Source organism: Panthera leo, chromosome B4, assembly GCF_018350215.1.
Source record: "Panthera leo isolate Ple1 chromosome B4, P.leo_Ple1_pat1.1, whole genome shotgun sequence".
NCBI lineage: Eukaryota > Metazoa > Chordata > Mammalia > Carnivora > Felidae > Panthera > Panthera leo.
Window position 1 is genome coordinate 113,906,517 of NC_056685.1, and position 19,131 is coordinate 113,925,647.

At 36.7% G+C, this 19,131-nt stretch overlaps 1 protein-coding gene across 3 annotated transcripts in view; it reads right to left on the reverse strand.

Moving 5' to 3' along the window:
- The window catches only part of EEA1 (early endosome antigen 1), a 114,240-nt gene that overhangs the window by 81,105 nt on the left and 14,004 nt on the right, over positions 1 to 19,131 (reverse strand). The window contains exons 2-4 of one of the 3 annotated variants that reach the window (XM_042947350.1): positions 12,051 to 12,143; positions 5,090 to 5,215; positions 431 to 555 (exon numbers count right to left, since the gene is read on the reverse strand). In XM_042947350.1, the coding sequence (XP_042803284.1) occupies positions 431 to 555; positions 5,090 to 5,215; positions 12,051 to 12,143 (344 nt within the window). The remainder of the gene's footprint in view (positions 1 to 430; positions 556 to 5,089; positions 5,216 to 12,050; positions 12,144 to 19,131) is intronic. The other 2 variants (XM_042947351.1, XM_042947352.1) reach the window with 2 other exon arrangements.

Consider the following 19,131-nt stretch of genomic DNA (forward strand, 5'->3'; position numbering starts at 1 on the left):
ATAACCCTTAGAAAAATAATTTTATTCTGAAAGCTCCTCATTCATAAATGGAAAAACACTTTATCACAGAAATGATATAATCATTAACTGCCTGAGGCCAGAAACAAAATATCTCCCATTAATTTACTAACCATAAGGATCAATACCTTCCTATTGTAGTTAGCATAAAATCTAAACTCATTAACAAGGACTATACAATCTATACAATCTAGTCCCTGTCTTAACACTCTCCTGCTCATTCACTCAGCTCAAGCAACACTGGCTTCTTTCTGTTCCTTGAGTCTTGTCAAACTTCTTACATTCTGTTCTCCTCACCTAAGAGTCAGTCTGACAAGGAATGGTGAGCACACTCTCAAGGCCCTAACACAGGAAAGAGGTAAGATCACATGCATTCATAATAGCATTACACTTCAAAGCAATTGTACTGTACCGCTTCAGAGCAAGAGCCTCTCCTCCATGACTTGAATCATTACCAGCATCATGAACTACCTCATAGTGTTTGAAAAGTTCATCAGCAGACCCAAGGGATTTCATACACTGGGGACATATGAAACCCTATAGAAAGAGGGAGAAAAAGGTTACAAAACTGTGTTGAATATTGTAAAATAGCAATTTGTGTGTTATGAAATACGGTCTAATGTCTTATACCAATGGTGCCATTAGTAAATTGTAACTTACGATGTTAAGCCCAAATTCAGGTATTGTGCAAAAGTACATCACCATCTATTCTGATTGAAGTTTACAAAAAAAAAAAAAAAAAAAAAAAAAAAACAAACCCTTACAACTATCTTTTAGGTTGAGTAAATTGATGGCTAGAGTACAGAATTCTAATTTGAGAAGTTCTGACCTAGACTAGTTGAGAAGTCTGCCATCATATTCCCACCCCTCTCTCTAGATATCCCCTTAGTAAAATAACAGCTGTTCCAATCTACTTCCTAGTAATGATAACCAAAAAATTAAGAATATAAAGCATTCTGATCACTGAGGGAAAAGGTACTGTATTAAATAACTCATAATTACCACAGAGTATCCACAATGCTTGAGAAGTATTCTAGTCAGTAAATTCTTTGCTAACCTAAGATGAACACTGTACAAGCCTAAAATTAATAGACCCATAAAATATTAAACACTTATAAATATTCTCAGAATTATATGGTTATGGCATACAAGGTCCTACATGAATATTTCCTCAATGACCTAATAATCACTCTGATGCTGGGGCACCTCTCACTCTCCACAATTATATTGACACTTTCAACTATTCAGATTTACCTACGTTCTCCAAACCCACCACAGTATCCGACATTCCCGGGCCTTTGTATATACTGATTTTCCCTCCAGCACTACCCTTAGTAGCTTGTCAAGTTTCTACACTCCCTATAATGCACAACACACTGGAGCTTTTCATCCATGTTTCCCTAATGGCTACTGTATTATTTTTGAACACACTCTATATTTTCTATGTTATATATTTATTTTAAAAATATGAATAAAATAAATTAACGACTGGCTGGCTCAGTTGTTAGAGCATGAGACTCTTGATCTCAGGGTTGTGAGTTCAAACCTCACATTGGGCATGGAGCCTACTTTAAAAATAGATAAAAATAAAAAAACAAAAATATGAATGAATCTGGCAGGGCAGAATTTGGCAAAAAGACAGAAGAGCTTTAACATCTTGCAGGTTATAAAACTTTCCAAGGAATAGAGTGAAGTAATAAGTACTCCAAACAAGTAAAAACTTAAAAATAAACTTCTCCTTCATTGGGTGCTATACAAATAGCATATATTCATTTATTTATGTACATTATGTAGCAGAATGAAGGCTCACTGAGTACTAGGGAATACTGATATGTAGACAAACATTACCAGACAATGGTATAACATAAGTAAATATGAGGAACTATAGGAACACAGGAAAAAAAGAATCCAACTCTGCCTGTTGCAAGAGTTAGTGTTTTACAAAAACTACACAGAAACTCATTTATGCTATATGTATGTGTATATACGCTGGACACTGGAATTAGGTACTGAAGAACGAGTAGGAGACACTTGTCAGAAATAAAAGAGAGGCATTCTAACAAAGGTGTGGAAAGAGGTTTGAAACACAGACGTGCTGCGTTTGGAAAACAGAGGTATGTTCTGATCATAGAAGTAGCAGGGGCACAACAGGTGAGTGAACGCAGTGATCACCTATGAAACTCTGAAATAAGCAAAGGTAGTAGCACTAAGTACTCAGGATGTACCTTTGCACATCTGAATGACGCCATTTGGCTCCAGAGGTATTTGATGCGCAGCACTGTCTTTTGAATGAATGAATGTCCCCAGCCTATGTGTTAATCTAGCTCATGTTATGCTCTTTCTTCAAAATCATCTATTATCTACCATTGTTTTTTGACGGCTCCACTTTATACCTAATTTGCCATTCTTACAACTTCTATTCGGTAACTGTTGTACCACAATAGTTAACATGCTTTTAGTGCAACAGCTATACTATTTAGCCGGTCATTTCTCTTTTGCATGTCAGCTTCTACTAGTATCTAGAAGGCAAATTACAGAATGTTCCCCAGAGAAGCCACAGACCAATTACACTATTTAATCTTTACAACTTTGGCTTTTTGACTATTGTCTCCACTTCCAGATTTTGGGTCTAGATATCTAAAGATACCAAGAAAGCTAACGATCACATTAAGGTATGCCATACCTTCTTAAAGCTTCTAAATATTACCAGGTTAATACTCCAGAAAGAACTGATTCATCCCTAAAGAGAAATTTTAGAAATTCAGTAATATATATTTAATCATAGAAATATTCCACCTAAGTGAATTTTCCATATGATTCACCTAAATGAATTTTCCATGTTTAAATAACACTTTAATTTTGGGACATTTCTAATAAAAATAAATCTTTCTAAAATACATATACTTTCTCACCTTCTTAAATAGAAGATACTAAACTGTTGTTTGGTGTTTCAGATGCATAAATATTTATCACTGAACGGGTGATTTTTACTCTATTAATCCTGGCCTCTTTAATTTCTGGACCCACAGTTTATAGTTTTTTCTTACACCCTGTTTTGTCTTTCCACAATCATTTCTTAAAATTATTCACATAGTGGGGCGCCTGGGTGACTCAGTCGGTTAAGCACACAACTCTTGGTCTCGGCTCAGGTCATGATCTCGCAGTTGGTGAGTCTGAGCCCCATGTTGGGCTCCACACTGATAGTGCAGAGCCCGCTTGGAATTCTCTCTCTCTCCCTCTCTCTGTCCCTCCCCCACTTGCAGACTCTGTCTCTCAGAATAAATAAACACAGACAAAAATGTTTTAAAAATATTATTCACGTGCTATTCCTAGTAATGCTAGCCTGATATAGATGGGAAGGATAAAGAAAAAAGCCTATCAAGACTACATCACTCATTTATAATAAAAGTAACACAAGCTCAGAGTGAATATCTGAGGGATGCCCCCTGAATACAGTGCATGATCTTTCATTCATGGGCTTTGTAATACTAATTGTGGATATTAAGAGACTGCTTCTCTATTTCTTCGCAACCACCTTCGAGGGTAGATCGATAACTTCCACAAAAATGCTGTTAGTAAACAGTAAAACACTAAAAACAGCCAGCTACATTTTTCCCTTAATTATTCCAAATTTCTCACCAACTTCCAAACATGCACACACACAGACATACACACACACTCTACTTAAGATTACTCTTAGATTTCAGCGATCTCTAATCCTTTCTCAGATACATTACACTTAAAGAACTTACCTTAACTTGATATTTATGGTATCCTTCTTATACCAAGTGCTCTTTCAGTTAAAAATAAAGTTCTTATTTAAATGACAAGTAGGTGATATTGTCACTTTTGATTTTGGCTAACCCATAAAGAAGAAAAGTTGGCACAAGAGGTATGAAAGACAAGTGGTAAAATGCTAAGGAGAGCTCCAAGAATCTTTTAGGTCTCTCTTTTTGCTTGCACCAGGTAGCTAGTTTAACCAGTTGGTGTCTTCCTATATTGCACCCATTTTCCGTATCACCCTAGAAAATGTCTGGTTTAACTGTTCCCCAGTAAAGCTTTTCTGGGGTTCTCCTCAGGTTCAATCACCACTGCACTCTTTTTACAAATAGTATTTATCACAGAAATTGCCTGGGATAGAGATCATATCTTTTTTTATATTCTTTACTTACCAAAATATATGATGCATAAGAAGTACACTACAAATATGCCAAATAAGTGAATGTTTGGTGAAATCCTTTCTTATATATATAATTGCCAGACAGAAAAACACATGTCTTTTTTTTTTTTTTCTTGTGTCTTTCTGGGTACAAGGAGTTTCATTCTTTTGTGAGACTTGCAAAAGAATCAGAAAAGCTATGTTTCTCTTTGTTTTTAGATTATTGCAGTGATTTTCAAAAGAAAGAGATAGATCAAGACCATCTAAGAAACTTTTTCCAGCCTGCAAAAGGGCAATACTTGCCCTCACTGGCTTCCACCCTCAGCCTTAGATATGGGCCGTCCCACACACTACAGAGAGACATTTGGATGATACACTGTTAATGATGAGTATGTGCCATTTGTCACCTTCCTCAAGTCTAGGGAGTCAAAACAAAGACTGAAACAATGGTACATCCAGGTTCTAATGCTGGATACTTTCTCAAATAAAAACAGCAACAATTAACATGCAAAGTCCTCTTTCTATATACGAGTATAAAGCATTTTAACCCAAAGCATTTTTAAATATGCGTTAATAAAACATTAACTAAATAAAGATACAACTTACAAATGGTGAAATCAGACATCATTGACTTTATATTTTGAATTTCATGGCAAAATTTATGAAAAATATTAACTTAAACGTTTATATTTGTTTACAGATTCACAAAAAAGACAGCTGCAAACAGTAAGAGCAATGAACCCAACTTCCCAAGAGCCTGCTTTCCTTATTGAACCTTCTTTTAAGCATGCATGATTAAAGCAATCCATATTCCCTTTGTAGCAGAAAAAGTTAAGCAACACCAAGGCAAGGAAAAACAAAGCTATTCTGCAACCATAACCAAGCTGCTAAAGCAAAATATACAGGACCCACAGTAACACTGGAGTCATTAAGAAGTTCCTGTCCTCTTGTTTCATTTTCAGCGTGCACTTGCTGGTAATGCTCCGACAAATCACTAGCAGTTATACATCTTTTCATACATAATGGACAGATGAAACCCTGTGAAATAACAACTTTTAGGAGGATATACATAAAAAGTTATTTATAAAACAAAATACAGACAATGAAAACAGACATAACAGGAAAATAATTAGTACATCTCTTTTTAGTATACATAAGGGAAATTTTCAAGTAGTAACTATATACAAAAACTGAAAGATCTATTCAAAGTAGGACGTCTAAAAGTAGGTCCCATCCTTATGCTGGAAATTCCCATTGGTTCAATTTTATTACAATTACCAGTTGCTTTAGTTGGAATATTATTATTCTTTTTGTTTATGACAGTCTGTCCTTACTTATCTAAGAGCCATTATTGGCAAGTTAGCTTTTATTTTCGATCAAGAAATGACAGGCAGTTATAACAAATAGCTTTATGCGACATCATGTTCTCAACAAAAAAAGTTCTTACAATGAAAGCAATTTTTAGTCTTTACCATAATCCACTAGCCTAAGACCCCATATTTGCCCATAGCCGGAATTCCCAGTAGGGGACTCTTCCTTCTAAATTTATGAACCAAATAAAACCATTTTAAGTCAATCTCCCCAATTCCCTATTCCTAACAGTATCTGTATTTTAAAATGTAGGCCATTACACTGATCTATGGTTTAATGTTTTGTCAGACAGGAAAGTAGAGGGATAAGAGAACAGAGGAACTGAGAGTATCGGAAAGTGAATAAAATGGAGAGTGTAGTGAAGGACAATAGGTTATAAATGCCATGAGTTTTTGTGTCAAAAATAATGTGGATTTGAGACTCAACCAATGCTAACTATATGACTTAAGGAAGTTACTTTACTTTGCTAAACGTCAACTTCCTCATCTATAAAATGGGGTTAATGTTAGTACCTATTCCTCTAGAGTTATCATGAAGTACATAAAATGCTTAGTCTAGTCATAAGGCGTTGTTCAATAAATATTCTGTCATTAGATGTATGGTTAGAGAGGAAAGGAAATGAAGCCAGGAAAGTTTGAAAGACCAGAAGATAGGAATTAAAAACCTGAAATATTCAGCAAGGCCAAAGAAGTAGTAAGAACATGAGAAAGTTTTTGAGAAGACAGGTAGTTGTGTAAGAATGGAAAGATACAGTTTCGACATCTCAGGTGAACTATTCTACTGCATAAGATGGAAGGTACTGCCATGAACTTGAGTAGCCAGAAAAAATTAATAAAGATCACTGGCATTGAAAACATTAAAAACCGGGAGACTTGGATGTTCCTTGAGTCACTAATGTCACTAAGGATATAACAAAAGAGAGGATGACTGTAAATAAGGACCCAAAGTGGGAGGGCAGGCAGGGCAGTAGTTAAGAGCTAGGCTTCGAATTCTGGATTCACACCACTCTTAGTAGATTACATGACCTTCAATTTCCTCATCTGTGAAATGGGGTAACAGTAACACCTACTTCATATGGGGGGGGGGGGGGGCTCATGAAAATTAAATGAGATAGTACATGCAAAGTGCTTATCATAGCATCTGATACAAAGAAAACATTCAATAAATGTTAGCAATGATTAATATCATTAATTCCTTTTGTTAACAACCCTTAAAGGAGATTAGCCAGAGGATGAAAGTGAGGAACGTGAATTCTTTGTTGTTTTCTCTTTTTACTGATGAAAGAGTTGTCTTCTAGGCAACCACAGTCCAAAGTGCTGGAACCACAGAATAGTAATTCCTTAAAAGAACGCATCATTTGCATATTTTTTTTTTGCCATGATAGCTTTGTTCTGCCTTTGACTTTACTAGTTTCTTCACTGTAAGTTTCCACATACAATATTCAATCATTCACTCAAAATGTGTGTATCAAGTGTGATTACTGTGTTCCAGCCATTATTCTACGGTGCTGAGAACAAAATGATAAAATAAGGCACAAAGTCCCATCCTCAGGAAGCTTACAGGCTTCTTGGAAAAGTTATGAAAGAAAGTAATTACATTTTAGAGCACAAAAATCAGAAAATCCCAGTAGAACCGCCTTCAAACTATATTTAGACCCTCAGGACCTCCACTGTTAACCACCCTGTCGCAATCAGTCTCACACCACACAGGGATCACTGCAACAGCCTTTCAACAGCCTCTCTGCTTCTATCCTTACTCCACGAACAGTTTATTCTCCACACAGCAGTGAGAATGTATCCTATAAAGATGTAAACAAGTTTTGTCACTTCCCTTGTCAGAACTCTCCAATGGCTTCCCATCTCATCAGCAGTAAAAACCAAAGTCTGTACAAAGGCCTGAAAGGCCCTGCATAAGGTGGACCTGATTAGCTCACAGACCCAAACTCTCTTCACTCACTGTGCTGGAGCCACACTAGCCTCCCTGCTGGTTTCTCAACATGCCAAGCATGCTCCTACCTCAGAGACTTTCCACTTGTTCCACATGAATGAAACATGGTTGTTCCAGAAACCCACATGACTCATTTCCTCACTTCTTTCAGTTCTTCCTGAGCTATGCCCTTCTCAGAGAAGTCTTCCCTGACAATCCTATTTGAAATTGCAACCACCCAAAACACTTCTTATGCCTCCTTCCCTGCTTTATTTTTCTCAATAACACCAGTTGTTTCCCTCTGTCCGTTTTCGTATGTTTTGGGGGTTTTTGCCTATTTCCACCTAAAAGAATATAAGCTTTACCAGGATAAAGGTTTTTTTTTAATGTTTATTTATTTTTGAGAGAGGAAGAGAGAGAGAGACAGAGCAAGACCAGGGGAGGGGCAGAGAGAGGGAGACACAGAATCCAAAGCAGGCTCCAGGCTCTGAGCTGTCAGCACAGAGCCAGACGCAGGGCCCAACTCACGTACAGCGAGATCATGACCTGAGTGGAAGTCGGACGCTTAACCGACTGAGCCACCCAGGTGTCCCTACCAGGATAAAGATTGTTGACTATTTTACTCACTGTCATATCTCCAGCATCCAGAACAGCGTCTGACAACAATAGATATTTGATAAATAAGTGTATCTCAGAATAATCATTATCAAAAGGATAGGAAATACAATTCCCCAGAAGCACATGGAATAAGCATCTATCCTACATGTGAGTCAAGTGAAGTTTACTGAAAAAGTAATTATCTGTAATGAGACCTGAAGGATAATAAGATATTAACCAGGCAGAAAAGTAAAAGAACAGGTAAGACATGGGGATCAGCATACAGATGTCCAGAGATAAGAAAAAACTTGGCACACCTTAAAAGCGGGAAATCTGTATGCCTGGATCAAAGAGCATAAAGAAACAGAACCACACATATAAGGTCAATTGATTTCCCACAAAAGCAAAAATTTAATTCAATAGGAAAAGGTAACATTTCAACAAATAGTACTGAAACAACTATATAAAAAGCTGTGGTTTCCATATCCATATGGAAAAAATGAACCTCAACCACTATCCCATACCATACACAATATTTTAAAAGAAACCACAGACTTAAATATACACATTAAAATGAATTTTTTTAAGTACCATTGGTAAACATAGGAGAAAGCCTCTATGACACTGAGCTAGGCAAAAAAATTCATAGAACGACCCAAAAAGCACTATCCATAAGAGAAAAGGCTGACAAACTGGACTTCACCAAAATTAAAAACTTCTCTTTGAAAGACACCATGAACAAAATGAAAAGCAAACCACAGACTAAGAAAAAAACATAACATCACATATATCTGATTGTGGTGTAAAGTCGAAAATTGAGACCCAGTATTATGCACTCCTTTGTCAACAGGCGAGGGGAGAGCTTCACGTGGCCTAACTACAAGTTCCCTCCCCACTCTGCTCCCACAGATAGGGGCCTGCAGTCAAACACCCCTCCTCTTCACAGAGCCTCCATATGCCTAAACAGCAGGTTTCAGTTCCCTGTCAGCCCACAGAATTATTCTAACAAGCCAATCATATGCTCCAGGAACCAAGGGGCACCTCATCCTCTTGATACTATAAACCTTGCCTCTCTCAGCCCGTGGTTGTTCATTTTGTTCCCGAGTCCAATCCTCATATGGCCCTTCATGGCATACAGTGTCCTCCTGGGCCATGCGTCTTTTGAATAATAAACTGCTGTTGACTTCATCTGTCCAGTGTCAGGTTAGTTTATGTTCAGCCGTCCCTGTGAGCCCAGGACAGGAATCCTTCCCTAGCCAACAGGGCAAATAGGAGGCAATCAAACTATCGACAAGACTTGCACCCAGAGTAGATAAATGATTCTTACAATTCAATAATAAAAAGAGAAATAATCCAACTTTTAAAGTGGTCAGATTTCCAGTTGCAGACAGAAAGGAACAGATACACTTTTCCCTATTCTTCCTGTTGAGCACACCTAACATCCCTAGACATTATATATAAAACAAACATAAGAAAACTCTGAAAGGTGAAGAGAAGGAAGACCAGCTAAGGATCTTGGGATCCAAGCACTGATACAATGATGAATACTCTGGGTTTTCTTTTGCATCATATATTCCAGACTGGGTGCTGGAGAAGCTGGCAACCTGGAAACTTCAGTGAGCGCTTACAAAAAAACCTGCCCTCTCTAACCAAAGGAGCAGGAAAATGCGGGTCATCAGTGAGTAGTTTAGTGTGTACTAAGGATGGAAGCCAGACTAGACAGGGATAAAGAGTGAACAAAGACATTTGCTTCTGGCGATTCATTATACTAAATACTCTGAACAACCATCCTGGTGATAACTGAAGGATATAAAAAATCACTTATTACATTACATATTATACACATTACATGTCTGATATAAACTGAATGTGTATCCTCATATTGGAATTATGTTGAAGTTATATTGAAATCCTAACTCCCAATGTGATGGTATTAGGAGATGGGGTTTTAGGGAGGTGATTAGGTCAGAAGGGTGGAACCCTCAGGAATGTGATTAGTGCCCTTGTAAAAGATCTCAGACAGCTCTCTTGCCCCTTCAGCAATATGAGGATGGCCACCTATAAACCAGGAAGCAGGCCCTCACCAGACACAGAATCTGCCTTGATCTTGAACTTCCCAACCTCCAGAACTCTTGAGAAGTAAATGTTTGTTGTTTAAGCCACTGAGTCTATAGCACTTTTCTTATAACAGCCCATACGAAGACAATATTACACATTATCTTAAATAATAAAATATGACATAAATATCATATGAATAAAGCAAGGCATTGCTTTATTTCTATTTCTTTTTTAAGTTTTTTATTTTGAGGAGGGGAGGGGCAGAGAGAAAGGGAGAAACAATCCCAAGCAGGTTCTTCACTGTCAGTACCAAGCCTGACATGGGTTCAGTCTCGCAAACTGTGAGATCATGACCTGGACCAAAATCAAGAGTGGGACGCTTAATGGACTGAGCTACCCAGGCGCTCTTCTGACTATTTCTTTAAAGTCCCAGAGACATTTCAAATTCCATATAGATGGCTGCTAAGGGCACAGAGTTAAAACCTAGGGTTTGTACAAAGTGGGATGCCAAGGTAAAAGGGAAACAAACTGAAAGAGAGACTGATAGAAAGAGACAGAGAGAGAGAGACAGAGAGAGAAATAGAGATCACCCAAGACCTTGACAAATATGTACCCAAGCACTGGGCATATGAACCTATAGAGCAGTATTATATGCCAATAAGAATAATTCATGACATGGGTAAAAACTAGTGGCAGGAGGGACAGAAAATAAAATGAGAATGTGAGAGAATGGAATCTAGAGCACAAGAGAATGGATTGAAATTTGATAAGAAAAGGAACTGTTTTCTGTGTACTAAAAAAGAGAGAACAAAGGTGCCAAGTATAGCTTTGGACATTCAGCCAATACTTCCCATGATATAGAAGGTGACTGAGGGAAGATGGGAGAGGGGAGCACACATGAGAGATGTGAGGATATAGAAGACAGTAAAACTATCTCAAAGAGTAGGAAAATGACCCTAAGAAGAAAATACAGCAGGATCACCAGGCACTGCTCACTACGCACTAGAGACTCTTTTTTTTTTTTTTTTTTTTGATCCAACTGAGGTCAACAATTAAACTTGCTCTTAATAAAATTCAACTGATACTTTTATTCTCACTTTCATGGTCTTTTAGATCTTCTCAAGGCTAATACCCATATACATGAAATCAGATGGCCAGAAAGAGACAAAACAGGAAGATGAATGCATAGAGACAAAATCAGAAATACACAAGACAGAAAACAGACTCACCAGCAAACAGGTGTGGAAAGGGGAGCACAGAAAAGGGGAACTAGGTAGGCAGTACAACTGGGCCCAGAAAGGGGCAAGTGACAAAAACTGTCAGAGCAGAATGTGAGTGCATCCATATCTTAAGGACATTATTGGTGGTTTTTATGTTCTTCTCTTCCCTTTTCTCATTTTTCTATAATGAGCAAACAATGTTTGTTAAAAATAATTAATCATAATAAAGCAAATACTAAGGCTAACTTCTCAAAAAAATTGAGTTCTTTCTTACTTTCCCCATTACTTTTTAATAAACTATGAAAGATAAAAGTTCTTGCAAAGTTGTAAAGACAGCAAGTAATGTATAAACTTTATAGATAAGTTTATCTAATTTTTTATTAACTCAGTAGTTCATGCCAGTACAAACACTAATTAATTGGTAATTTTTATAAACAGATGTCAGAATCTTCCTTAAGTTCAGATGACATTAGCAATGAAGACAAATCAACAATATGAATTTTCAATTTTAATATACACTTTCTTAGTCTTAGAACTAAACACCGTATTTTTCTAGAAGTGTGATTCAAAAGTCATATTCCAGTTTGTAAGAAGGATGAGACCTTTCCTATGAAAGTTTAAATTACTGACCACTACTTCAAGCCTCTGCTCGTTTTCCTTTAATAATACCAAATTTTATTGCCAAATTATTATTTCCATACCTCTGAAGAGCTTTCATTATTGACATCCACTGTGTTTATAGGAGCAGCTGATGAGTCTAAATCAGAACCTTGAGAGCCAACTCTCCCAGGAGTCTGAAACAGAGAAGAGAGAAAAAAAAAAATCAAAGTAGGTATTAATAATATATTCATAAACTACTTAATAATCTAAACAGTAAACAGGGCTAGCCTTACACATAAAAGAAGACAAATACCACTAGCAGCTATCCTTCATTGCAGAGTGTGCCCAATACCGTATCAAGGTCTCTGTATGCATTCTCTCATTTTTAGTCTTTCTAAATTAATAAAAAGTTTACATTTGTATATAGTGCCTTATAGTCTTCAACTCACTTTAGTCATAATGACATCTCTGAGAGAGGAAGGGTAAATGTTATCTCTAGAGATGAGAAAACAGATTCAAAGTGGCTAAAAGACTTCTCAAGATTGTACTGTTAACAAAAATCAGAAAGAAGACCTTAGAGAAAAACTGAGAGCTTTCCCCCTAAGATCAGGAACACAACGGGGATGTCCATTCTCACCACTTTTGTTCGACATGGTGTTAGAAGTCCTAGCCTCAGCAGGCAGACAACACAAAGAAATAAAAGGCATCCAAGTTGGCAAAGAAATCAAACTTCCACTCTTTGCAGATGACATGATACTCTACACGGAAAACCTGACAGACTCCACCAAAAAACTGCTAGAGGTGATACATGAATTCAGCAAAGTTGCAGGATATAAAAAATCAATGTACAGAAACCGGTTGCATTTCTATACACCAATAATGAAGCAAAATAGAAAGAGGTATCAAGGAATCGATCCTATTTACAATAGCACCAAAAACCATAAAATACCTAAGAATACACCTAACCAAAGAGGTAAAAGATCTGTACACTAAAAACTAGAAAGCTTATGAAAGAAACTGAAGAAGACACAAAGAAATGGAAAAATATTCCATGCTCATGGATTGGAAGGACAAATATTCTTAAAATGTCAATATTACCCAAAGCAATCTACTTATTCAATGCAATCCCCATCAAAATTCTTCACAGAGCTAGAACAAACAATCCTAAAGTTTGTATGGAACCAGAAAAGATGCCGAATAGCCAAGGTAATGTTGAAAAAGAAAACCAAAGCCAGAGGCATCACAATCCCAGACTTTAACCTATATTACAAAGCTGTAATCATCAAGATGGTTTGGTACTAGCACAAAAACAGACACGGAGACCAACAGAACAGAACAGAGAACCCAGAAATGGACCCACAAATGTATGGTCAACTAATCTTCAACAAAGCAGAAAAGAGGATCCAATGGAAAAAAGACAGTCTCTTTAGCAAATTGTGCTGGGAGAACTGGACAGCAACAACATGCACAAGAATGAAACTGGACCACTTTCTTATACCACACACAAAAATAAATTCTACATGGATGGAAGACCTAAATGTGAGACAGGAAACCATCAAAATCCTATAGGAGAAAACAGGAAGCAACATCTTTGAGCTCAGCCACATCAACTTCTTACTTCACACACCTCCAGAGGCAATGGAAACAAAAGCAAAAACGAACTATTGGGACCTCATCAAGATAAAAAGCTTCTCTGCACAGCAAAGGAAACAATTAGCAGAACTAAAAGGCAGCCTATGGAATGGGAGAAGATATTTGCAAATGATATATATCAGATAAAGGGTTAGTATCCAAAATCTATAAAAAACTTACAAAACTCAACACACACACCAAAAATAAATAATCCAGAGAAGAAATGGGCAGAAAACATGAATAGACACTTTTCCAAAGAAGACATCCGGATGGCAGACACATGAAAAGACGCTCAACATCACTCATCATCAGGGAAATACAAATCAAAACCACAATGAGATAATACCTCACACCTGTCAGAATGGCTAAAATTAACACCTCAGGCAACAACAGATGTTGGCAAGAATGTGGAGAAAGGAGAACCCTTTTGCACTGTTGATGGGAATACAAATTGGTGCAGCCACTCTGGAAAACAGTATGCAGGTTCCTCAAAAAATTAAAAATAGAACTACCCTATGACCCAGCAATTGCACTACTAGATATTTATCCAAAGGATACAGGAGCGCTGCATCAAAGGGGCACATACACCCAAGTGTTTATAGCAGTGCTACGGACAATAGCCAAAGTGTGGAAAGAGCCCAAATGTCCATCAATGGATGAAAGGATAAAGAAGATGTGGTGTGTATATGTACAATTGAATATTACTCAGCAATCAAAATGAATGAAATCTTGCTATTTGCAACAACGTGGATGGAACTAGAGTGTATTATGCTAAGCAAAATAAGTCAGTCAGAGAAAGACAAATACTGTATGATTGCACTCATCAATGGAATATAAAAAACAAACAGATGAACTAGGGGAAAGGAAGGAAAACTAAGATAAAAACAGAGAGAGGCAAACTATAAGAGACTCTTAAATACAGAGAACAAACTGAGAGATGCTGGAAGGGGGTGGGGGGATTTCAAATGGGTGACGGGCATTAAGGAGCACACTTTTCAGATGAGCACCGGGTATCATTTGTAAGAGATGAATCACTGGGTTCGACTCCTGAAGTGAAGACTACAGTGTATGTTAACTAACTTGAATATAAATTTTAAAAAAAAATCTAAAATGCTAATCTTCTGATTCCTCTTGCATTGCTCTCTCTACTACACCAACTAAATTACAATCATTTGAGGGTTGTTAAAAAGATCAACACAGCCCATCCATCTGCCATCCATGCCAACCATTACCAATCTGTCTCTAATACTTGATATTCCATCCCAATGATATATACAATCTAGAGGATTAAAGGTCTTCTTCTTTTTCTTCTCTAACATCATCATTCGTTACTATCTAGATGTTACCTTAAAGGAACTGAAAATCTAGTCAAACACTGGGCAAGATTCAGAGCACAACAACTAACTTAATAATCCTCAGCAAAAAACATTAATGGTACATACTGTCATTATTTCCATTTCACACGAGAGAAATGAGGTGTGGAAATAAGTAATTCGCCCAAAGTCACATGGCTAATTAATGGAAGAAAGGATTTTAACTTGAGCAAACCAGCTCATCATCACTAAACCATACTGCTTCTCTGCTGGACATCTCCACTGAGATGCACTGTAAGCACCCAAGACTGAGAGCAATTCACTACACATTTGTCTCAACAAGCAAACATCCTATTCATAACTATTAAATATTTAATATAAAATGCCAAGTAAGGAAAAAGTGATACTACTTTGAAATTCATCCATTAAAATGATTATAAAAGCTGCACAGAAAAATAAGAAAACATACACACTGTAATTATAATTGTGTACAAAAACTATTCATATGAGAGATTCAAAGGATATATATCCCAAAATATAAATAATGATTTCTGTAGCAAAACAGTTATGGATATTTTGGTTTTTAGTTTTTCAGGTTTTGGTGTTGCTCATTTTTTTTTTTTTTTTCGGAATTTTAGATCCATAGTCAAATTACTTTTACAGTGAAACTTTTCTTGATATTAAAAAGAAAAAAAAAAAAAGAAGCAAACCTCAACAGATGATCCACATTCCTGTCACATTTTCCCAAAATGTAACCTTCTAAAACGTTCTAAACTTATCCAGAGTCTGTCTTTATTGTGTTCATTTAAAATCCATAAGATTCTCATGTTTTAACGATTCTATCATCTATTATCTACCCTACTCTAAAAAACATAGTAAGATTCTTTCCCAAAATGGTATGCTTGAGACATGAATTTATAAATAAAAGTCAGGTATCTGGATCTGATGACAACTCCTGCATCTGAGAAAAAAAGAAAGGAGCTGAATGGTGAAAAAGTTAAAGAGCCTTTAAATTACATACTTAATATAAAGAACTGTATAAAACTAGCAATTCATTTTTGACCCATCAACATTTCAACAGTTTCATCCCACAAGAGGTTTTAAAACTAGTGAACCCATCCTCAAAAGCACTGGAAACAAAAGCTGTACCTCCCAAGAACTACATTTTCCCCATTTCTGTATCCTTTATTTTTCCAGAGTAGAGGTGGCTTTTCTTCTGGGATTTACCTTCCCAGAAAAGTAAGCAAGTCAAAGATATAACTACATAACCCTACTACCACCACCAAAAAAATCTTTTATCAAGTTTGCCGAAAATAGTCCTAGTAAACAGACCTAAGTAAGCCCAAGAAGCCTAGGGAGTAAAAGGAAAGAACAGGGGACTAGCCATATTTTGCCAATCCATAGAATATAACGTAGTTATTAAAAATAAACAAATAATAAAAGAAGTAGTTCTGAAAGTGCTGGTACTTAAAGATCTCCAAACTATATTAAGTGAAAAAAATTAAAACCCAATATGAAGACTATGATCATATCTGTATAATATTAATGGATATATGCGTCAGAAAATTGTGGAAAAATACAAAGACACTATTACCAGTGTTCCCTAGGGAGGGGTCCTTCTACTTTTCATTTCACACCTCCTGTATTCCTAATTCTAACTCCTGGCTGTCAGCCTCAAACTTCACGTAAAATTTGTCTCTTAAGTCCTTCTTACTTGCTCTAAGTCTTCAACCTTGAAAATGGTCACTAATACTCTATATTCTCATCTCCATTATAATTCTAACACCTTTAAACTTGTTTCATAATTCATTTTTGCTAATTACTTTTTTTTTGTCCTGAAACTTCCTTCTTATTTCTCTGCCTTCTTAAAACAGAATATATTTGAAGGAAGAAAGCTTACTCAGACTTTTGCAATAATATGACCTAGAAAACTTATGGTACCAATGACTTCACGGAAGCTTCTCTATCCATCATACAACCACATACAATAATAGTAAGCTTCTCAGGACATCTGGCTGGCTCAATCGGTAGAGTGTGTGACTCTTGATCTCGGGGTCATGAGTTCCAGCCCCGTGCTGGGTGGAGAGGTTACTTAAGATAAATAAATAAATAATTTTTAAAAATGGCAAGCTTCTTTGCCAACATACCACATTTAACTAACTCATTTTCATCAGCTTTGAACTGAGAACAATTCCTACTTTCTGAAATGTGAGCAATTCCACCTAACCTGGAACCATCCTACAACTTTAATGAGTAAGCAAATACAATCACTCATGTTGTTAAATTATTAATGCTAAATTGAGTGCAATTCCTATTCAATTTGTCTTTCAAAGGGGCTTCTAAGAGGCTATCCCCCGGTTGTATCTAATTTCAATCCTCTCCAAAATTTCCTAGGTACTAACACACAATATACTTCTGAATCCTAAGTCTTTCCTGGCTAACATACTGACACACAATACTACCCTATGCCAGAGACGGGTGTCAGAAGCATATATTTACCTAATGCAACTGGCTCCTATTTTCAGCAGTGCCTATTAAGTGTTCCAAAAGCAAAAGTCCACCTAAATCTAGGAATAGTGATTCAGAATACAGAAGCCGGAGTCTCACAGATCTGCATTCATTCCAGTTACCCACTAAGAAGCTTTGTAGATTTATTTAACTTCTCTAAGCCCCAAATTCCCATTTGTAAAGTGGAACTAATAATGTCAGCCTCACAGAACTGTTGTAAGAATTACATGAAATAATACACTTAAAATGTTTAAAACACTGCCTAGCATTTGGTAGATATACTGTACATAGTAGTCATTCATATCATTAAGACGAGAAACAAAGTTTAAAAATTGGAAAACATCTCAGAAATTATATTCCAATTGTATCACTTCATAGATGATGAAACTAGCCCTAGAAACTAAGCTTACTTGATTGACATCACTCTGGTAATGGTAAAGTTGCAATTAAAACAGGTTTCCCAGGTCCCAATTCAATATTCTCTCTACTAACCAAAATATTTCTTGGTCATCTGTCTGATCCCCATCAAGACAATTTCTCTAATCTCAACTTCTTCAAGGAAGAATTACAGGGACAGGACAAGATCACGGGTCCTTCCAGCTCTAAAATTCTCATTCCATGATTCATTTGAGTCCTAAATTGGCTAACTTAAAAGCACGTCCAGGGGCACCTGGGTGTTCAGTCAGTTAAGCTTCCAGCTCCTTTTTGGCTCAGGTCATGATCTCATGGCCCATGAGATCAATTCCCATGTGGGGCTCTGTGCTGATAGCAAGGAGCCTGCTTGGGATTCTCTCTCTCTTTCTCTCTGCTCCTCCCCTGTGCTCCCTCATTCTCTCTCAAAATAAACAGGAAGAAAAACACAGAAACAATCAACTATATTTCCAATCTCTATATACACTTTGCTTTCTTATGGACACTTTCAAAACTCTAAAACTTTTACCAGTTATTAATGGTTATGTGAAAGTAACATCTCTCAAAAGCAGCCAGTCAAAAAGAAAAAAAAAGAAAAAGAAAAAGAAAAAGGCAGTCAAATCAGTAAGAGACTGAGACTATTAAAACTAATTACAGATAAGTTATTAGTAACTAAATTGGGCTTACAGACATCATACAATTAAGTCAATATTAAGTAAAGGAGTAAAAGTATTTAATATCCAACATTTTTTAAATATCTAACATATAATCACAATTGAGCTATATATTTGAAGCAAATTTAGAGTATCAGGTGTTTTGATTCAAAAAATACAGACAGGCAGACACAAAAATATACCAAAATAGGGTTCAAAATCTAGTTTTAAGAAGAGGCCACTTTTCAGGGCACCTGGGTGGCTCAGTCGGATAGCGTCCAACTTCAGCTCAGGTCATGATCTCACAGTTCATGAGCTCGGGCCCCACGTCAGGCTCTGTGCTGACAGCTCGGAGCCTGAAGCGTGCTTCAGATTCTGTGTCTCCCTCTCTCTCTGCCCTTACCCCACTCACACTGGTCTCTTTCTCTCAAAAATAAATAAACATTACAAAAATAAAAAGAAGAAGCCACTTTTCATTCTTTAAGTCTTAAAATCTGTTGAGGGAACTGGGAATGGTGCTGATAATAAAACCTCTCGAACAGAGCATCAGTGTGCCACACTTAAAATCCCAGCAAATAGTCTTGCATGGTACTTTAGAATCTAACAAATTCTAATCTACTGACTACAGATTCCTTTTCTAAGAGATCTATAGAGGATCAGTTTAA